Consider the following 14,188-nt stretch of genomic DNA (forward strand, 5'->3'; position numbering starts at 1 on the left):
TCCGATTAACAACAATAGCAGCAAAATTCGCTCGCGGGTCCGATTCCACAACATGACTTCGAGTTCGCTTTCGAAGTCGAATGAGAATGTTGGGGAATCGGAAGGGCGGGGAGTCGCTACTCTACTAAGCAACGTGGTACTTGAGACTGACTCCACCCCAGTTATTTATGGTGGTACGTTTTGTCGAAATTGCTAGGCAATGAACCACTTGAAAGAAGCCCGCTTTTTTGTCAATTTCTTTTCGTGTATTTCACATTACTGGGGTTCCTGGGACGTTTTTCAGAAAACTGTTGTGAAAACAATTTATCAATACAAAAGAAACTGAGAAATATTCCTTGATCAGTCATCATATGGAATCCAGTAGCCGTCAGATCTGCAATTTAAATAGTTGACAGTTGAAATAGTTGTATTCTTCTACCCGAGAGTATTAATTCTAATTTCAATTGCGTAGATACGGTTATCACTAATTTCATAATCAAGATGCACGTCGTAAACTGAAGCATTCAAATATAAATTTCCTGAGGCGAAGTTGTCGTAATTCTTAAAGTGATTTTTGAATAAAAATTACCATACATAACTCAACCATAAATGTAATATCTTCAATCATGGTCAGATTGCCGTTTGTCAATTTCAAATTCAGAGAAGGTATATCAAATTCCATACCTTAAAAAACGAAAATAGGTTAGTCAAAAAAGTGCTGACCAGCGAGAATTTTCTGGCCGGTCAGTACTCTAAAAGATAACTATTTGTACTCTAACTTTGGTGAGTTACAAAGTACACGATTTCGTCATTCCGAGGTACTGCTATTTTTGGTAAGGTGATTGATCCGTTTGGTGTTAAAATCACGTTTGCAGCGTAAACCAAGGTTGTTTCAAAGAAAAACGGCGAGTAAAAGGGCATCTGAAAATTATTTAGGATTTCTACGTTCACAGTCATTATATGGCTTACTATTGGAGTGAATGAGCTATCTTCATAGTAAAAATCCAATCCGTTTGTTTGAGTAGTTAAACGTCTTACCGTTTCCGGATGAGAACCTCCCGATGATTTTGAAGAAACAGCGTTATAAACATAAACACGGTATTTTCTCATTTGAGCTACCAACTCTGTGATATCTTCTTCATTTGGAGAACGCTTCATTAATATGAATATTCGAGAACCACAAATTGGAACTTCACTGTTATTGATAAACTTCGAAATGACTTTCAATACATCACTTCCAGTTTCAGTGCTTGTAAAGCTCAACGAAGGGTCGGGGAGTTTAGAAGTAATCGCGATTTTCCACTCTCTGATAATCCATTTACGTTATACAGTTAGACTTGTTGCATTTTTTATTTGTTCGGATGCTGAGACAATGTCTTTAACTCTGTGAGACACCTCAAGACTCATAACTAGCCGAAAATTTTTCAGATCCGTCTCATGTGTTTCTTTTTGCTGCATGACAAAAAATAGCACACTTACTCATAGTCTTTGTAATACTCTATGGCTTCTTCTTGAATAACATCAAAGCGAACACGAGCTAATGTTGTAAATTGCGTAGCCCGAATATCTCTAAGCGGCAGGAATTTAGCTATTTCTTGTAATTTTGATGCGTCTATATCATTGGAATATGCAAATAGGAATGTGGTATTTGTTCTCGGTGTGCAAAATTCTTCCGCTGAAAAATTGGGAACTTTGATTGGAGAGGATAGAATTCCAAACTTGATTCATCAACACAAATCGGAGACCATTTAGTGGTCTCATGCGAGATTAGCCCATCTGTAACATTCCACATGTTAGTCTTCTGATCACAATGTCCTACAGCTTGGGTCGGTGTCCTTTTATCCTAAAAATAAAACGTATTCCATCTAAGAATACAAGAAATAGAAACTCACGTTCACATCCACAAACTCAGCGTCATACAGAGTATAAGGACGTGGACAATGAATATAGATACCGCAGTTATTTTCGAAGGGTTTTTTAGTTGGTGTGGTGAGAGCACGTTGGACAACGTAATCATACCATGATTGACCAGCATACTGATCGATGTTGGACCAGTCCAGAGCTGCGATGAGACAAGTACATGGCGGGGACTTGACAACAAGACATGAGTTAACTAGAACCGGAATTACAGCAACAAGCAGGTATAGGCCAGTAGCTTTCATGATGACCGAACTGACTGATGTGGGTGATTGTGGAATAGGGAACACTTTTTTGTGGGTGTAATTGAATATTCATTGGCAACTCATTAGAATAATCAGTTGGAATCATCTGATCAGAAGATCATAGAACAATCAGTTTCTGATCCACCATTCATTGTTGTGATCTTGTTTTTTTTTTAACAGATTATGATCCCGACACTACAGCTTCCTCCGATGTGTGTTTACGAATCTTGCATTGGTTTTTGCTCGGTACTTTATTATTTCCTTCTTTTTCAGTTTTCGATTGTGAAGTTCAGAAGATTACAAACACAGAAAGTCGATTTTCAGCTAAACAAAGGGTACTTGAGACGAACTCTTCGAGAGTGATTTACGGTGGTACGTCATGAAGGAGATTGCTATGACAATAGACCACTTGAAAAGAGTCCGATTTTTTGGAGTTTATGCTTATTTCCAATCTGGATGTCTTAGAACTGTAACATTTCATGTATGTTGACTTTTTTCAAGGAGAGGGATTAAGTTGGAAAATGAGCACACCCGGATGGAAGAAACAGCAATACAACTATGACTTTTTGATCACAGCTAACAGTGCAGTTGTCCATTTGGCACACACAGAACCAGGGTGTTGTTGAGAAACCTTGAAATACATAAATAACAGATTTTTGGGGCCTCGGTCAGTCACGCTTCCTACTGTTCCGACTTTTTAACTTTAATAGGGTTTCCTTAGCTTCTTTAGTTTTTAGCGGCTCTTTTTATTAAATTGTATAAAAACATGAAAAAACTAGAGAAGAGTCTATTCACTGCTAAGCAACTGGGTATTTGAGACTGACTGAGTTGTTTATGGGGGTACGTTTTGAAGAAGATTGCTAGGCAATGGCGTACTAGAAAAAAGTTTGGGACTTTCTTGTTTTTCCACGGGAAAAAAGTTTGTGTGGGAGGCGATCTTGATATTTTGAAGGGGTTCTTAAATAAAGCACTGATAATGGTCTCTAGGTGGGAATTTATACTAGGGGTTATATTTTCAGGTTTTAGTGAGCGATGACTACTTGTGAAGCTGTTGATTATGTAGCTGATTGTGAGAAATTTTTTTAAATTTGGTTTTTTTGAACACTCGATTACTTTTTCGACATAGAGGTAAAGATATAAAAATTCTGAAATAGTAGTTCTATTCAGATTTTATAACTCATCAGAAGTTTAACAACAAAATTTGGAGAAAAATTATATTTTTTCTTCAAACTGACTCAAACAATTTTTAACTTCTATAAAAATTTGAGAGCTCCAATCGCTCTTCACATCAGCAGAATAACAAGTAGAACACAGCACGTGATGATAGACGAGTAACTCGTGAAGAACATGTGAAGAGGGTGTTGACGTTCGGTTTGTTGTGTTCTCTTTTAGAATAGAAAAGTAAGAGAGATCACAGAGAAAATGAGACAGGAATTGAAAGAAATACGTTGCAACAAATTGCAGAATGGCTTGAAAATGTAGAGATATCTTTTTTACTGTATCAAAATGTTCATATTCACAGAAGATTTCATAAAAAAATAGTAATAAAAGGAATTGTGCAATATCTCAAAGCTGAAAAAAACTGAAATTTTTCAATTGTCAATTTTTCACCCAAAAACTGTCCTTTTCAAAACAATCTAACCGATCAGCAACCGAAATATTTTTTTTTAAGCCAAGTTGTCCCATTTCTCCATTTGAAACCTGAACTAGGCATTTTTACATTTTTTGAGATTTTTGTTTTCTGTTTCAGTGGTTATTTATTTTCCCAAAGTCTTGATTTTTACTGCTTGTATGATGCTTGTAGATTTTAAACTTTCCTTCCTAAGTTAAATGTGTTTCTTAAATCCGCAGGTCACGCAGTCTGTCTGTGTGTCCGTGTGTCCGTCGTGAGTGCCCGTTTCTCTGGCCATAGTGGCCATAGGACGTCTAGCTAGGACGTCTTACTTTTGTCACTCACTCTTGATACTAGACTACAGAATTTTTAAAAGCGGGGAGGGCTTGAGTCATGTTGAGGATTTTTCGCGAAATTTCCACATTTCAGTTATAAGATTTAAAATTTTCTAAAATCCAATGTTCACTTGTTCTCATTTGAATACTTCTAATGAATCAGTTTACTAATTCCAATTCTCACCGTCAAGGTTTTCTTCTTTATCCGTCTGTATGTCTGTAATACAGACTCTGTATGTTGTTCCTATGTTCCGATTGACCTTATGTTCCTAGGCATGTTTGGAAAAAACATACAATATAATATTTAAGTGCTGTCATTCTCAAATTAGTCGTCTCGGAAGCTTTAGAATATCGAAAACATAGAAAATAGTATTTCTAGTTAGTTTAATTAGAAGATGGAATCGAAACATAATTAGTCGTGGCGAACTTTTACTTTACCCGATAAAATTGTTTAGATATGACTAGAACGATAGTTGATACTGTTGTTTTGTTATAGTCTAAAAATGAGAAAGTTCAAAAATAGTCAGATGGAGAGTTTTGATGTTCATTTACAATAGTAAAATTTCACTTCGTTTCTGGTTCTTCGGCAATGCTTCTCACCGGTTAACTTCATTATTCGAAAAAAACATACTTTCGGAAAATTGACCTTGTTTATCTTCTCCGGAATTCTGTTTCAAACTCCAGTTATCATTCACATTAAGTTATAACCATGATCATTTTGAAAAAATGCAATAAAAATTCTAAAAATTTTGTTTTTTTGTTTTTTTCTGTTTTGCAAGTTTTTCTTCGTATTAAAAAACGATTCACACCGATTGTTTATATTCTTCAAAAACCTTTGAAACCTACAAATAATCAGTCTCAAGAATTGTTTTTTCTAAAAAAAATCCAAGAGTTTTTGAAAAAAAGAAGAATTTTTTCAGTACTGAACTTCCAGGCCGACCAGGCTGGGAGAATTTTTTCGGGCTGACGCTTTGCAAGTCTTTAAACAAAACCTCCTATAATCATTACATATACAAACTTTACAACCTTTGATCTTCTGTTTCGCAAGTTTTTCATTTTTAAATTGAAAAGTTCTAAACACTGACTATATTTTTTTCATTGGTAGAGTAATGTTCTTTTTTTCAAATCATGAAACCAACTATTTTCTTTTATTCCATGTTTTGTTCTTTTCTCCGTGAGTCACTATGTCTGTCTGTGTGTCTGTCTCTCCAATAATCGGTCTTTTCAGTGAAAAGTTCAAAACAGAAATATCATCAACGACGTTCGTATTAACTAATTTCTCTCTAAAACTCACAATTATTATCCAGATTTTGTAACAGCAATCACTTCTCGAAACTAACCAATAATCTTGATTCTTCAATCCCATCTCTCTGTCTCTCCGTCTTTCTTCTACCGCGATTGACCTTTCTTCCCATGTGAAAAAAGAGAAAAAATTCTGGGAAAACCAACAAAATCTTCTAGAACATTCTAATTACTCTCAACGTTGGAAGTATCAACTGTATTTTGAGATCGAACTCGAAAAAGTTGAACATTTTAACAGGGGTATGAAAAAAACCACTGAATTAAAAATTCTATTATCTTACTTTTTTTTACTAAAAAACGGAAAAAGCAAATTAATTTCATATCTGAATACTTAACACATAGTAATCACTTTGATTAATTACAGATAAATAATGATAATCCATACTACATTAATCCTGTCTAGAAAATGCATAAAACCCTCAAGGGATTGGCAATAACAACCAGGAAGTAGAGATCAATGAGGGCCAAACCAATTATTGTGATACCCTGAAAGTCTTCTGAAATTATATCTGAAAATTGATTATCTTGATCTGAAAGGATACAGGTACACCCTAAAAACATTAATTCTAACTGGAATTCTCTTCGAGGCCACTTCTCAGCAGTCTGAAAGGACATTGGAAGTGACGGAGACATAAACAACCCCTTGCGGAGGAATGAGGCGGCGGAATTCAAAGCGGTGTAACTCGAAAAGTAACCGTTCAAATTTTGAAAATTTTATATTTTCAGAAAGCCAGAAAGATTACGCATCGTTTCATGTAAAAATATCGGTATGTTGTCGCTGGAAATCCGGAGAGATTTTAAGTCAAAGTCGGAAGTTAGAGTTACTTTTCTGGAAAACTTGGTTATTTATCAGGACAGAGAGGTGGAGTGGTGATAAAAGTTATATGATCTTGTAGGAAATGTCTCTGGCTTTCCAAAAATCTGAGTTAGAATCTCATATCTTTAATCTCCGAGCTCAAAATCCAATTTTCCCGAGCTCAGGTCAATTTGAAACCAAAACTTTGACTTTGAACGCCCGTATCTCCGTCAAACTTTGTCAAAATTTTCCGGATTTTTGATATGTTATAGATAAAATTTCTGGCTACAACTTCACACTTCTAAATTCTAGAATTTCCATCGTCTTCCAGGTAGCGCGCCCACATTCCGGACCCCTATCCTCCACTCCAACACTCTGCTATTCGGTGTGTGGAGGAGAGGAGAAATGTGTCCCGACAGGGGGGTTGGGCGGTTGTATATATATAAAACGAGGAGGACGATCCAGTCATCACTTTCTCAGTGTCACTCTCTCACAACCAACCCTCAAGAATGTCGGATTCCGCTCAAGTCGCCGTCGCTGCTGCTGCTCCAGCCGCCCCAGCTCCAAAGGCTAAGGCCACCAAGGCCGCCAAGCCAACCAAGGTCGCCAAGGCCAAGGTTCCAGCCGCCCATCCACCATACATCAACATGATCAAGGAGGCCATCAAGGAGCTCAAGGACCGTAAGGGAGCTTCCAAGCAAGCAATCCTCAAGTTCATCTCTTCCCACTTCAAGCTCGGAGACAACGTTATTCAAGTAAGTATTTTCTTTAAACTTTTTCTTTTGCTTTAAAACAATTTAGCCTAAAACGTTTCCTAATAATTCCCTTCTTCCAGATCAACGCCCATCTCCGTCAAGCCCTTAAGCGTGGTGTCTCCAGCAAAGCGCTCGTTCAAGCCGCCGGAGCCGGAGCCAACGGACGTTTCCGTGTCGCCGAGAAGGCCGCCGCCGCCGCCAAGAAGCCAGCCGCCGAGAAGAAGGCCTCCACTGGAGAGAAGAAGGCCAAGAAGCCAGCCGCCAAGAAGCCAGCAGCAAAGAAGGCCGCAGCCACTGGAGAGAAGAAGACCAAGAAGCCAGCAGCCGCCAAGCCAAAGAAGGCCGCCGGAGAGAAGAAGGCCAAGGCACCAAAGAAGGTCTCGAAGCCAGTTGCTAAGAAGGCCGCCAAGTCTCCAGCCAAAAAAGCCGCACCGAAGAAGGCCGCCGCCGCTAAGCCAGCTGCCGCTGCTAAGAAGGCTTAAATGATCCCCATACCTTTGTACATTCACCCCTCATTACCTCTGTTCAATCGTATTGATGTACTGGATCTCTTTTTTCTTTTTCTTACTTGAAACCCCCCACCTTCTCACTCCCTGTAAGCTAACATGCTGAAATCTTGCGGGTACTTTCCATTTTATTTCCTCTTTATACTTTTTTCATTAATTCTGACGTCTAGAATAATAAATAATTATAAAATCCAAAAAAACTGTGTTGGTGTTGTCTTATTTTTCTCTAAAATTTCAGCAATCATTCAGATTTCTCTCAGACTTCTATCAATTCTCGGTCCTCGCATTCAGAAGATCCACTTTTTCGATGTCTCATCACTTCTTGGTTATCTTTCCTGTTCTCGGATTCAGAAAAACAAGATGTCATAGGAATTTATTCTAATCTACATCTTCTGAGAGGTCACGCAGAATTCTGAAGAAGAAAATTCCCCCTTGTCGGGACACACCTCGCCTCTTCATCTTCTTCCGAATAGCCTTGTGAATAGTGGAAGGACGGGATCCCAAATAGTGCGTGTAATTGCAGAGTAGAGCTGAAAATCCTCTCCGTTCTCAATGTCAGCTTATAGTCAGAAATTTTATCTATAACATATCAAAAATCCGGAAAATTTCGACGGAGTATGACCGAGATACTGGCATTGAAAGTCAAAGTCCTGGTTTCAAATTGACCTCAGCTCGGGAAAATTGGGTTATCAGCTTGGAGATTTGAGATATCGATTTCTGACTTAATTTTTTGGAATTCTAGAGACATTTCCTACAAGCCTATATAACTTTTATCACCACTCAACTTCGCTATCCTGATAAATAACCAAGTTTTCCAGAAAATTAACTCTAACTTCCTACTTTGACTCAAAATTTCTCCAGATTTCCAGCGACAACATACTGATATTTTTACATGAATCGATGCGTAATCTTTCTGGCTTTCAGAAAATATAAATTTTTCAAAAATTGAACGATTACTTTTCGAGTTACACCGCTTTGAAGTCCGCTGCCTCATTCCTCCGCTTGGGGTTGTTTATGTCTCCGTCACTTCCAATGTCCTTTCAGACTGCTGAGAAGTGGCCTTGAAGAGAATTCCAGTTAGAATTGATAACTTTGAACTAAATATTTCCATTATCTGGAAAATACTTTTTTTAGTTCAGCTAATCAACATTTTCCGGTGGTTAGGAATTTTTGCTAGAAAACTCTGAAAAAATGTTGGTTAAAAAAAATTCAGGTTCAGCAATTCCATGTTTTATGAAATCTTTTCTTCGATCATTAAACGACTTTCTGTGCGAGCCAATAGTTTTGTTTTTAGTAAAATTTTTAATCGTTTTTTTCCAAAAAAGTTAAAAGTGCTGAAATTTTGAAATCCGCTTTTCATACTCGAGTTTTTTTCAGAAATCTGATTGTGAGACTCCATCTCATTTTTTCCTGTTTCAACCTAAAGATATCATTTGCTAAAATTCAGAACATCAATGTCAAATTTTTCGGTAATGCATAGAAAACTTCCTTCCTGTCGGCACACACCTTGCCTCTTCATTTTCCACCGAATAACATCGCAAATAGTGGAAGGATTTGGTTGCAGATTGTGTGCGTAATTGCAGATTGGTGCTGAAAAAGTTGAAAGTTATTAATGTGAACTTACAGCCCGATATTTTATCTCAATCATATCAAAAATCCGGAATATTTTGACAAAGTTTGACCGAGATACATGCGTTCAAAGTCAAAGTTTTGGTTTCAACTTGGCCCGAGCTCGAGGAAATTGAGTTATCAGCTCCGTGATTAAAGCTATGAGATTCTAACCAAGATTTTTGGAAAGCCAGAGACATTTGCTACAAGATCATATAACTTTTATCACCACTCCACCTCTCTGTCCTGATAAAAATCCAAGTTTTTCAGAAAAGTAACTCTAACTTCCGACTTTGACTCAAAATTTCTCCAGATTTCCAGCGACAACCTATTGATATTTTTACATGAATCGACGCGTAATCTTTCTGGCTTTCAGAAAATATAAAATTCTCAAAATTTAAACGGTTACTTTTTGAGTTACACCTCTTTGAAGTCCGCCGCCTCATTCCACCGATTGGGGTTGTTTATGTTTTTATTAGTCAACACTTTCTAGGGACTTGTTACGATTGAAATTTTTCAGTTTCAATTATTCAATTTTTCTTCAAATTATTTTTCTCAATTAATCGACGAAGGTGAAACAAGGAGAAAAACTAACTTCGAATTTCGTGTAATGTTTTCACGATTTTCTATTTTTCCAAAAACGTTAGTGCCAACAATTTGAAAATTCTAACTGTTATATTCGAAATTAAGAACATATTTACAGGGTTTTCTGAAAAACATGCTCTAGTTTCTGATGTTGAATCACAACCTGAAATATTTCGATACGCTTACTGTTTCTGATTTTCGAGAACAATGAAACTTTTGATATTCTGACATTATATTTTTTCATTCTTTTCATTTTTCTTTCCCTCCATTTTTATATCTGTCCCACCCAACTATTTATCCATCGTCTCATGTAATCTACATGGCAACTGTGACAATTTATACCGGATCGTTTTTGATAGTAATCTACTGGGCTTATATAAATACGCACCAGTTGTACATGTGACGTCATAAAGGAAATTGGCAGTGTGCCAAGAGGAGACTACGGGCCGTCCGACTGTATTGGTCAACAGTAAGAAAAAAAGGAAAGGGGCGGTCAGCGAGGATTTCCCTCAATCAGATGAAAAAAGTTTTTAAACTAATGAATTTGGTTATCCAATGGTTAAAAATAGATAAAAACCCCTGAAGGATAAGAAACAGTCAAATTTTACAGTTTTTGAGTGTCAAAAATTTAAAATTTAAAATATTTTTTTACAGCTTTTGATGATAAGTTTATAGCGAATCAATTCAAAATTTCGTTCTTATTTTTCGAATCACCAGTTTTTTCAAGACAAATGGATTTCCAAAACGGTTTAAATTAGATAAAATCAAATTTTGATGGACAAGAAACAGTACAATTTTCTAGTTTTTGGATGTCAATATTCAAGTTTTTTACTGCTTTTGATAATAAGTTTCGGAGGAATCAATTCAGAATTTCATTCTCGACAGTTCTCAAACTTTAAAAAAAGTTATTGGATTCACAAGTAACGGCCACAAAATACTTGGCACGCTGCCAGATTTTTTGCGCGCACGGCTACACACACACACTGATTGACGGAGGGAGGGAGAACAAAGGTATTGGAGGAGGGAGGACCTTTCCGTGGGGGTTTCCCTCACTGTTTTGGATAGAATTTAGGAGAAAGGAGGATAGTAATAGTAGCGAAACAGTTTGATTCAATATATGTTTAGAATTTGAAACATTTAAATGTAGTAAACGCCTCGGTTTCAAAACTAACGTTATTATTGCTGCTGTTTGAATTGTTTACTCTGCTTTAAATATGCGAAATCCACATAATTCTTCAAATTTTTCTTTCCTCTGAGCAGTTACAGTAATCCCTCTTTTAGACAGACACACCGCCCCCCCCCCCCATGTCATGACTTTGATGCTACAATTCTATTGCTGCTAGTAGTATTTTGATAGTCTAGTAACACAAACAAAGAAATGCCATGATGACGTCATCAGGAGTCTTGGCAACGTTCCAAGTCAGTCAGCTGGTCGATAGGAAGGACCAATGTGTGTATTGGCAACAGCAAAAAAGAGACCTAGTTTTTCACTTTAATGTTTCAATTCTTACAGATATTTGAGTGAAGTTGTTGTAAGAACGATAGGTGAGAAACTCTCTTACTTTTGGTTCCAAAGTTTTTGCGGCAAAAGAAAGAAATGGGTTCAATGTTTCAAATCTTACAGATATTTGAGTATATTGTGTTGTAAAAACGATCATAGATATTCAACGACTTTTACGGAAGCAATTATGAAAATTCTAGAAATTTGGTCTTTTTCAAGGTACACAAAGTCTATCTAATACTGCCGGTTATCAGCTGAATGAAACACATAGAAAACATGAAACTGGAATTTTCCAATATTTTGGTGATGTGAAGAGGGAAATGAAGAAAAGGGCGTCATGCGGGTAATTTGACACGACGATTTTCAGACTTTTTCTGACCCCATGTTCTAAAAAATGCGCAGAATTTTGCAGATTTTAAAAGCGCCACGTGATAGGCCATTGTCGAAAATTTGTCAGTTTCAGCCAGTTTTCAGCTCTGAAATGAAAAAATATCAATGTCGCGTACAATTAATACAAAGTGATGGATTCAACGTCATTGGAAAGGCATACTGAGCTAACCCGGATTTAATTTTCCGAATGAAATTGAGAGCAAGATGGAACAGTAGAAAAATTCCAGACTTTAACCACTGAAACTGGATAATAGGGACAGCGAGTAAAAATTTTATGAGAACTCCCCTTTCCAGCTACACAAAAAGGTACTCTAGATACAAGAGACCACCAGTAATATCGTATTTTGATCCGATAGTTTTATTTCCATAAAAAACTGCAAAAATGACTGGTTTCTCAAACAAAGTTGTTCTAGTTCTAACTCATTTGAGCATCAGCTTTAAATTTTTTCTCAAAATTGAATCTCTGTGAATTCATCTGGGATTTCTAAATGTAGTTCTAGCTTTTCTGAAACATTTATTTTAGTTTCAGGAGGTGAAATTAACAGTGCTAAAAACCAATGCAAATACTTTTATTAGCTGTCGAAGTGCTCTTTTACAGAATTGTCACGGACCGGTCCAATTTTTGACAAGTCCAATTTCTTTCTCATATAAAATTAGAATTGTTCGATTGAAAGTTTGATTGTAATGATGAAAAGGTGAAACTGTAATCTTCCCTATGAAAAACTGACACCAGTTGGGAAATTAAGACATCAACTCTGAAAAACGATCGAAGACCCGTCGGATGTGTTACAGTTATTTCATGTTGGGAGAGAATTTGTGAAACAGTGTCCTAAAAATAAATTTTTCACGGTTGCATGTGATAAAAAAAATCAAATTTTCTCAAGTTTGCAATGATGATGAAACAGTGTTCCTTGTTTACCTACTTTCGGAAATACTTCCGGAAAAATCTAGTTATGCGTCGTTTCGATGTCAAATCCACAGCAAGATTTTGCAAATGAGCAAATGTGGCATGAATATCGCCAAATAAATGTTCTCATTTCATTTCTATATGTATTTGTTTTTAATGTAATGTTTTCTTCAATATTGCAGAAAGTGGAAATTGTAAACATCTACTAGGAACAAACTGAAGTTCCCTGCTGTTTTGATCGTGGTTTACTTGTCTGCAATTATTGAGTAAGAAAATACATTTCAATATTTGTGATAATTACATAACAGGAAATATTTTCCAAAAAATAACAATCATGTTGGTTTTTGAAATTTTCCCTGTTTCCTTTAGGTGGGAAATGGCTAATAGACATCTGGCGGAATTACTTTTTTAAAATTTTATTTTTAACTTAAAAGTCCTTCAAATTTTGAGCGTAATCCGATGATACTGCTTACAAGAAACTTCTAAGGTCAACGAAGCTGTATATCACTGTCACAAGTAGATTTTAGAGTTGTAATGCAATTTGTTTTCATGCTTATAATGACTTATAAATTTGAAAAGTGTCATGAAATTTATTGCGACCTGCAGTGTATAGAATTCCAACGAGAAGAGCCTGAACGAACTATTATTTTACAGATATTTGAAACATAAATTATTTTCCTGTGAATTCAATTTTTTAAATTTTATAGCTATAGCTCATCAATTTGAAGTAAAAGCTTTCAAACTACACATTTATTTTGTAACTTGTTGCAAACCTTACATAAATGTATATGCGAATAAAAACAGTTTCGTGACTATTTTCAAATGAACCGAAAATTAAGTAATCCAATTACTACAGTCAAATCGGGTGGAAAATTTGCTGAGTTGATAAAAAGTGGAGATGAGACTACTGTGGTATCAATGAAGTTAAGGCAAGGCTGTCGCACGGCCGGCCGCGGCTTTTCTTGCAAATCTCAAACAGACGCGATCGGCCCAAAAAAATTTTTGGCACCAGTGGGGGCACCCTGATTGTCAAGCTGTTCACGTTTTTTCTGCCTCAACTTGACAAAAAACTTTTCAAATTTATTTTTAGTTACTAAGCGGCATTTTTTAGGTTCATGATTACAGGATAAATGAAAGTTTCTAGCAGTGAAAGTTTTTGTCTTGCATTTCCTCCACAAAAAGTGATTTTAAAATAAGTCCTGTTTCAATAATAGCATTTTTTGAAAATTTTCCTTTATTCTTCAGTAATTTATTTTTCGAAACCCACTTTTTCAATCAAATTTGGAAAAAAAAGTGTTTTGATTCATTTTTAGTCGTTGCATTATCAACCGTTCCTCAATTCCTTATCAAATTTGTATAACTTATTTTGATGTTGAATAAAGTGTGAAACTGAAAGTCGTTGTTTCTTCTCACAATACTTATCTAACATTTCATTCTCACCCTCGAGCCCAAAATACAACCCGTTCAGTAGAATCAGAATTTCTGACAGAAGGAGAATTGTAGCGTCTGTGGTATAGTAAATTGAATGACCCTCTAATTATGGAATTCTTCTATTCTACCTGACTAGAATAATGTGGAAAGATTCCTAGCGTATGGACAATATGTTAACTGAGTTCACCTCCCCCCATGCACATCAATCCAGAACAGAAGAATGCCTTAAATTCGCCACGGCCATCATCAAATTAGCAGAAATCTACAGTTTCAATATGGTGGTTAAGTTTCAGAACCATTATTCCATCTACTAGAAGAT

The 14,188-nt window shown here is 36.3% G+C and overlaps 3 protein-coding genes across 3 annotated transcripts; 1 reads left to right on the forward strand and 2 right to left on the reverse strand.

Annotated features, from left to right (window-relative positions):
* Positions 1 to 339: 339 nt before the first annotated feature.
* On the reverse strand, positions 340 to 2,141 carry GCK72_012440 (uncharacterized protein; the record flags this gene model as incomplete). Its single annotated transcript, XM_053729117.1, has 7 exons — positions 340 to 373; positions 419 to 540; positions 772 to 900; positions 949 to 1,285; positions 1,459 to 1,654; positions 1,699 to 1,822; positions 1,872 to 2,141. The coding sequence occupies 7 exons, from the start codon at positions 2,139 to 2,141 to the stop codon at positions 340 to 342; spliced, it is 1,212 nt and encodes a 403-aa protein (XP_053583889.1).
* A 4,554-nt stretch (positions 2,142 to 6,695) lies between these two features.
* GCK72_012441 (uncharacterized protein) lies at positions 6,696 to 7,423 on the forward strand (the record flags this gene model as incomplete). The annotated part of the gene is made up of 2 exons (XM_003092242.2): positions 6,696 to 6,941; positions 7,022 to 7,423. 2 exons carry the CDS (start codon positions 6,696 to 6,698, stop codon positions 7,421 to 7,423), a joined length of 648 nt encoding a protein of 215 aa, XP_003092290.2.
* On the reverse strand, positions 7,078 to 7,906 carry GCK72_012442 (uncharacterized protein; the record flags this gene model as incomplete). Its single annotated transcript, XM_053729118.1, has 2 exons — positions 7,078 to 7,418; positions 7,894 to 7,906. The coding sequence occupies 2 exons, from the start codon at positions 7,904 to 7,906 to the stop codon at positions 7,078 to 7,080; spliced, it is 354 nt and encodes a 117-aa protein (XP_053583890.1).
* Between the last annotated feature and the right edge of the window lie 6,282 nt (positions 7,907 to 14,188).

Source organism: Caenorhabditis remanei, chromosome IV (genome assembly GCF_010183535.1).
Source record: "Caenorhabditis remanei strain PX506 chromosome IV, whole genome shotgun sequence".
Classification (NCBI taxonomy): Eukaryota; Metazoa; Nematoda; class Chromadorea; order Rhabditida; family Rhabditidae; genus Caenorhabditis; species Caenorhabditis remanei.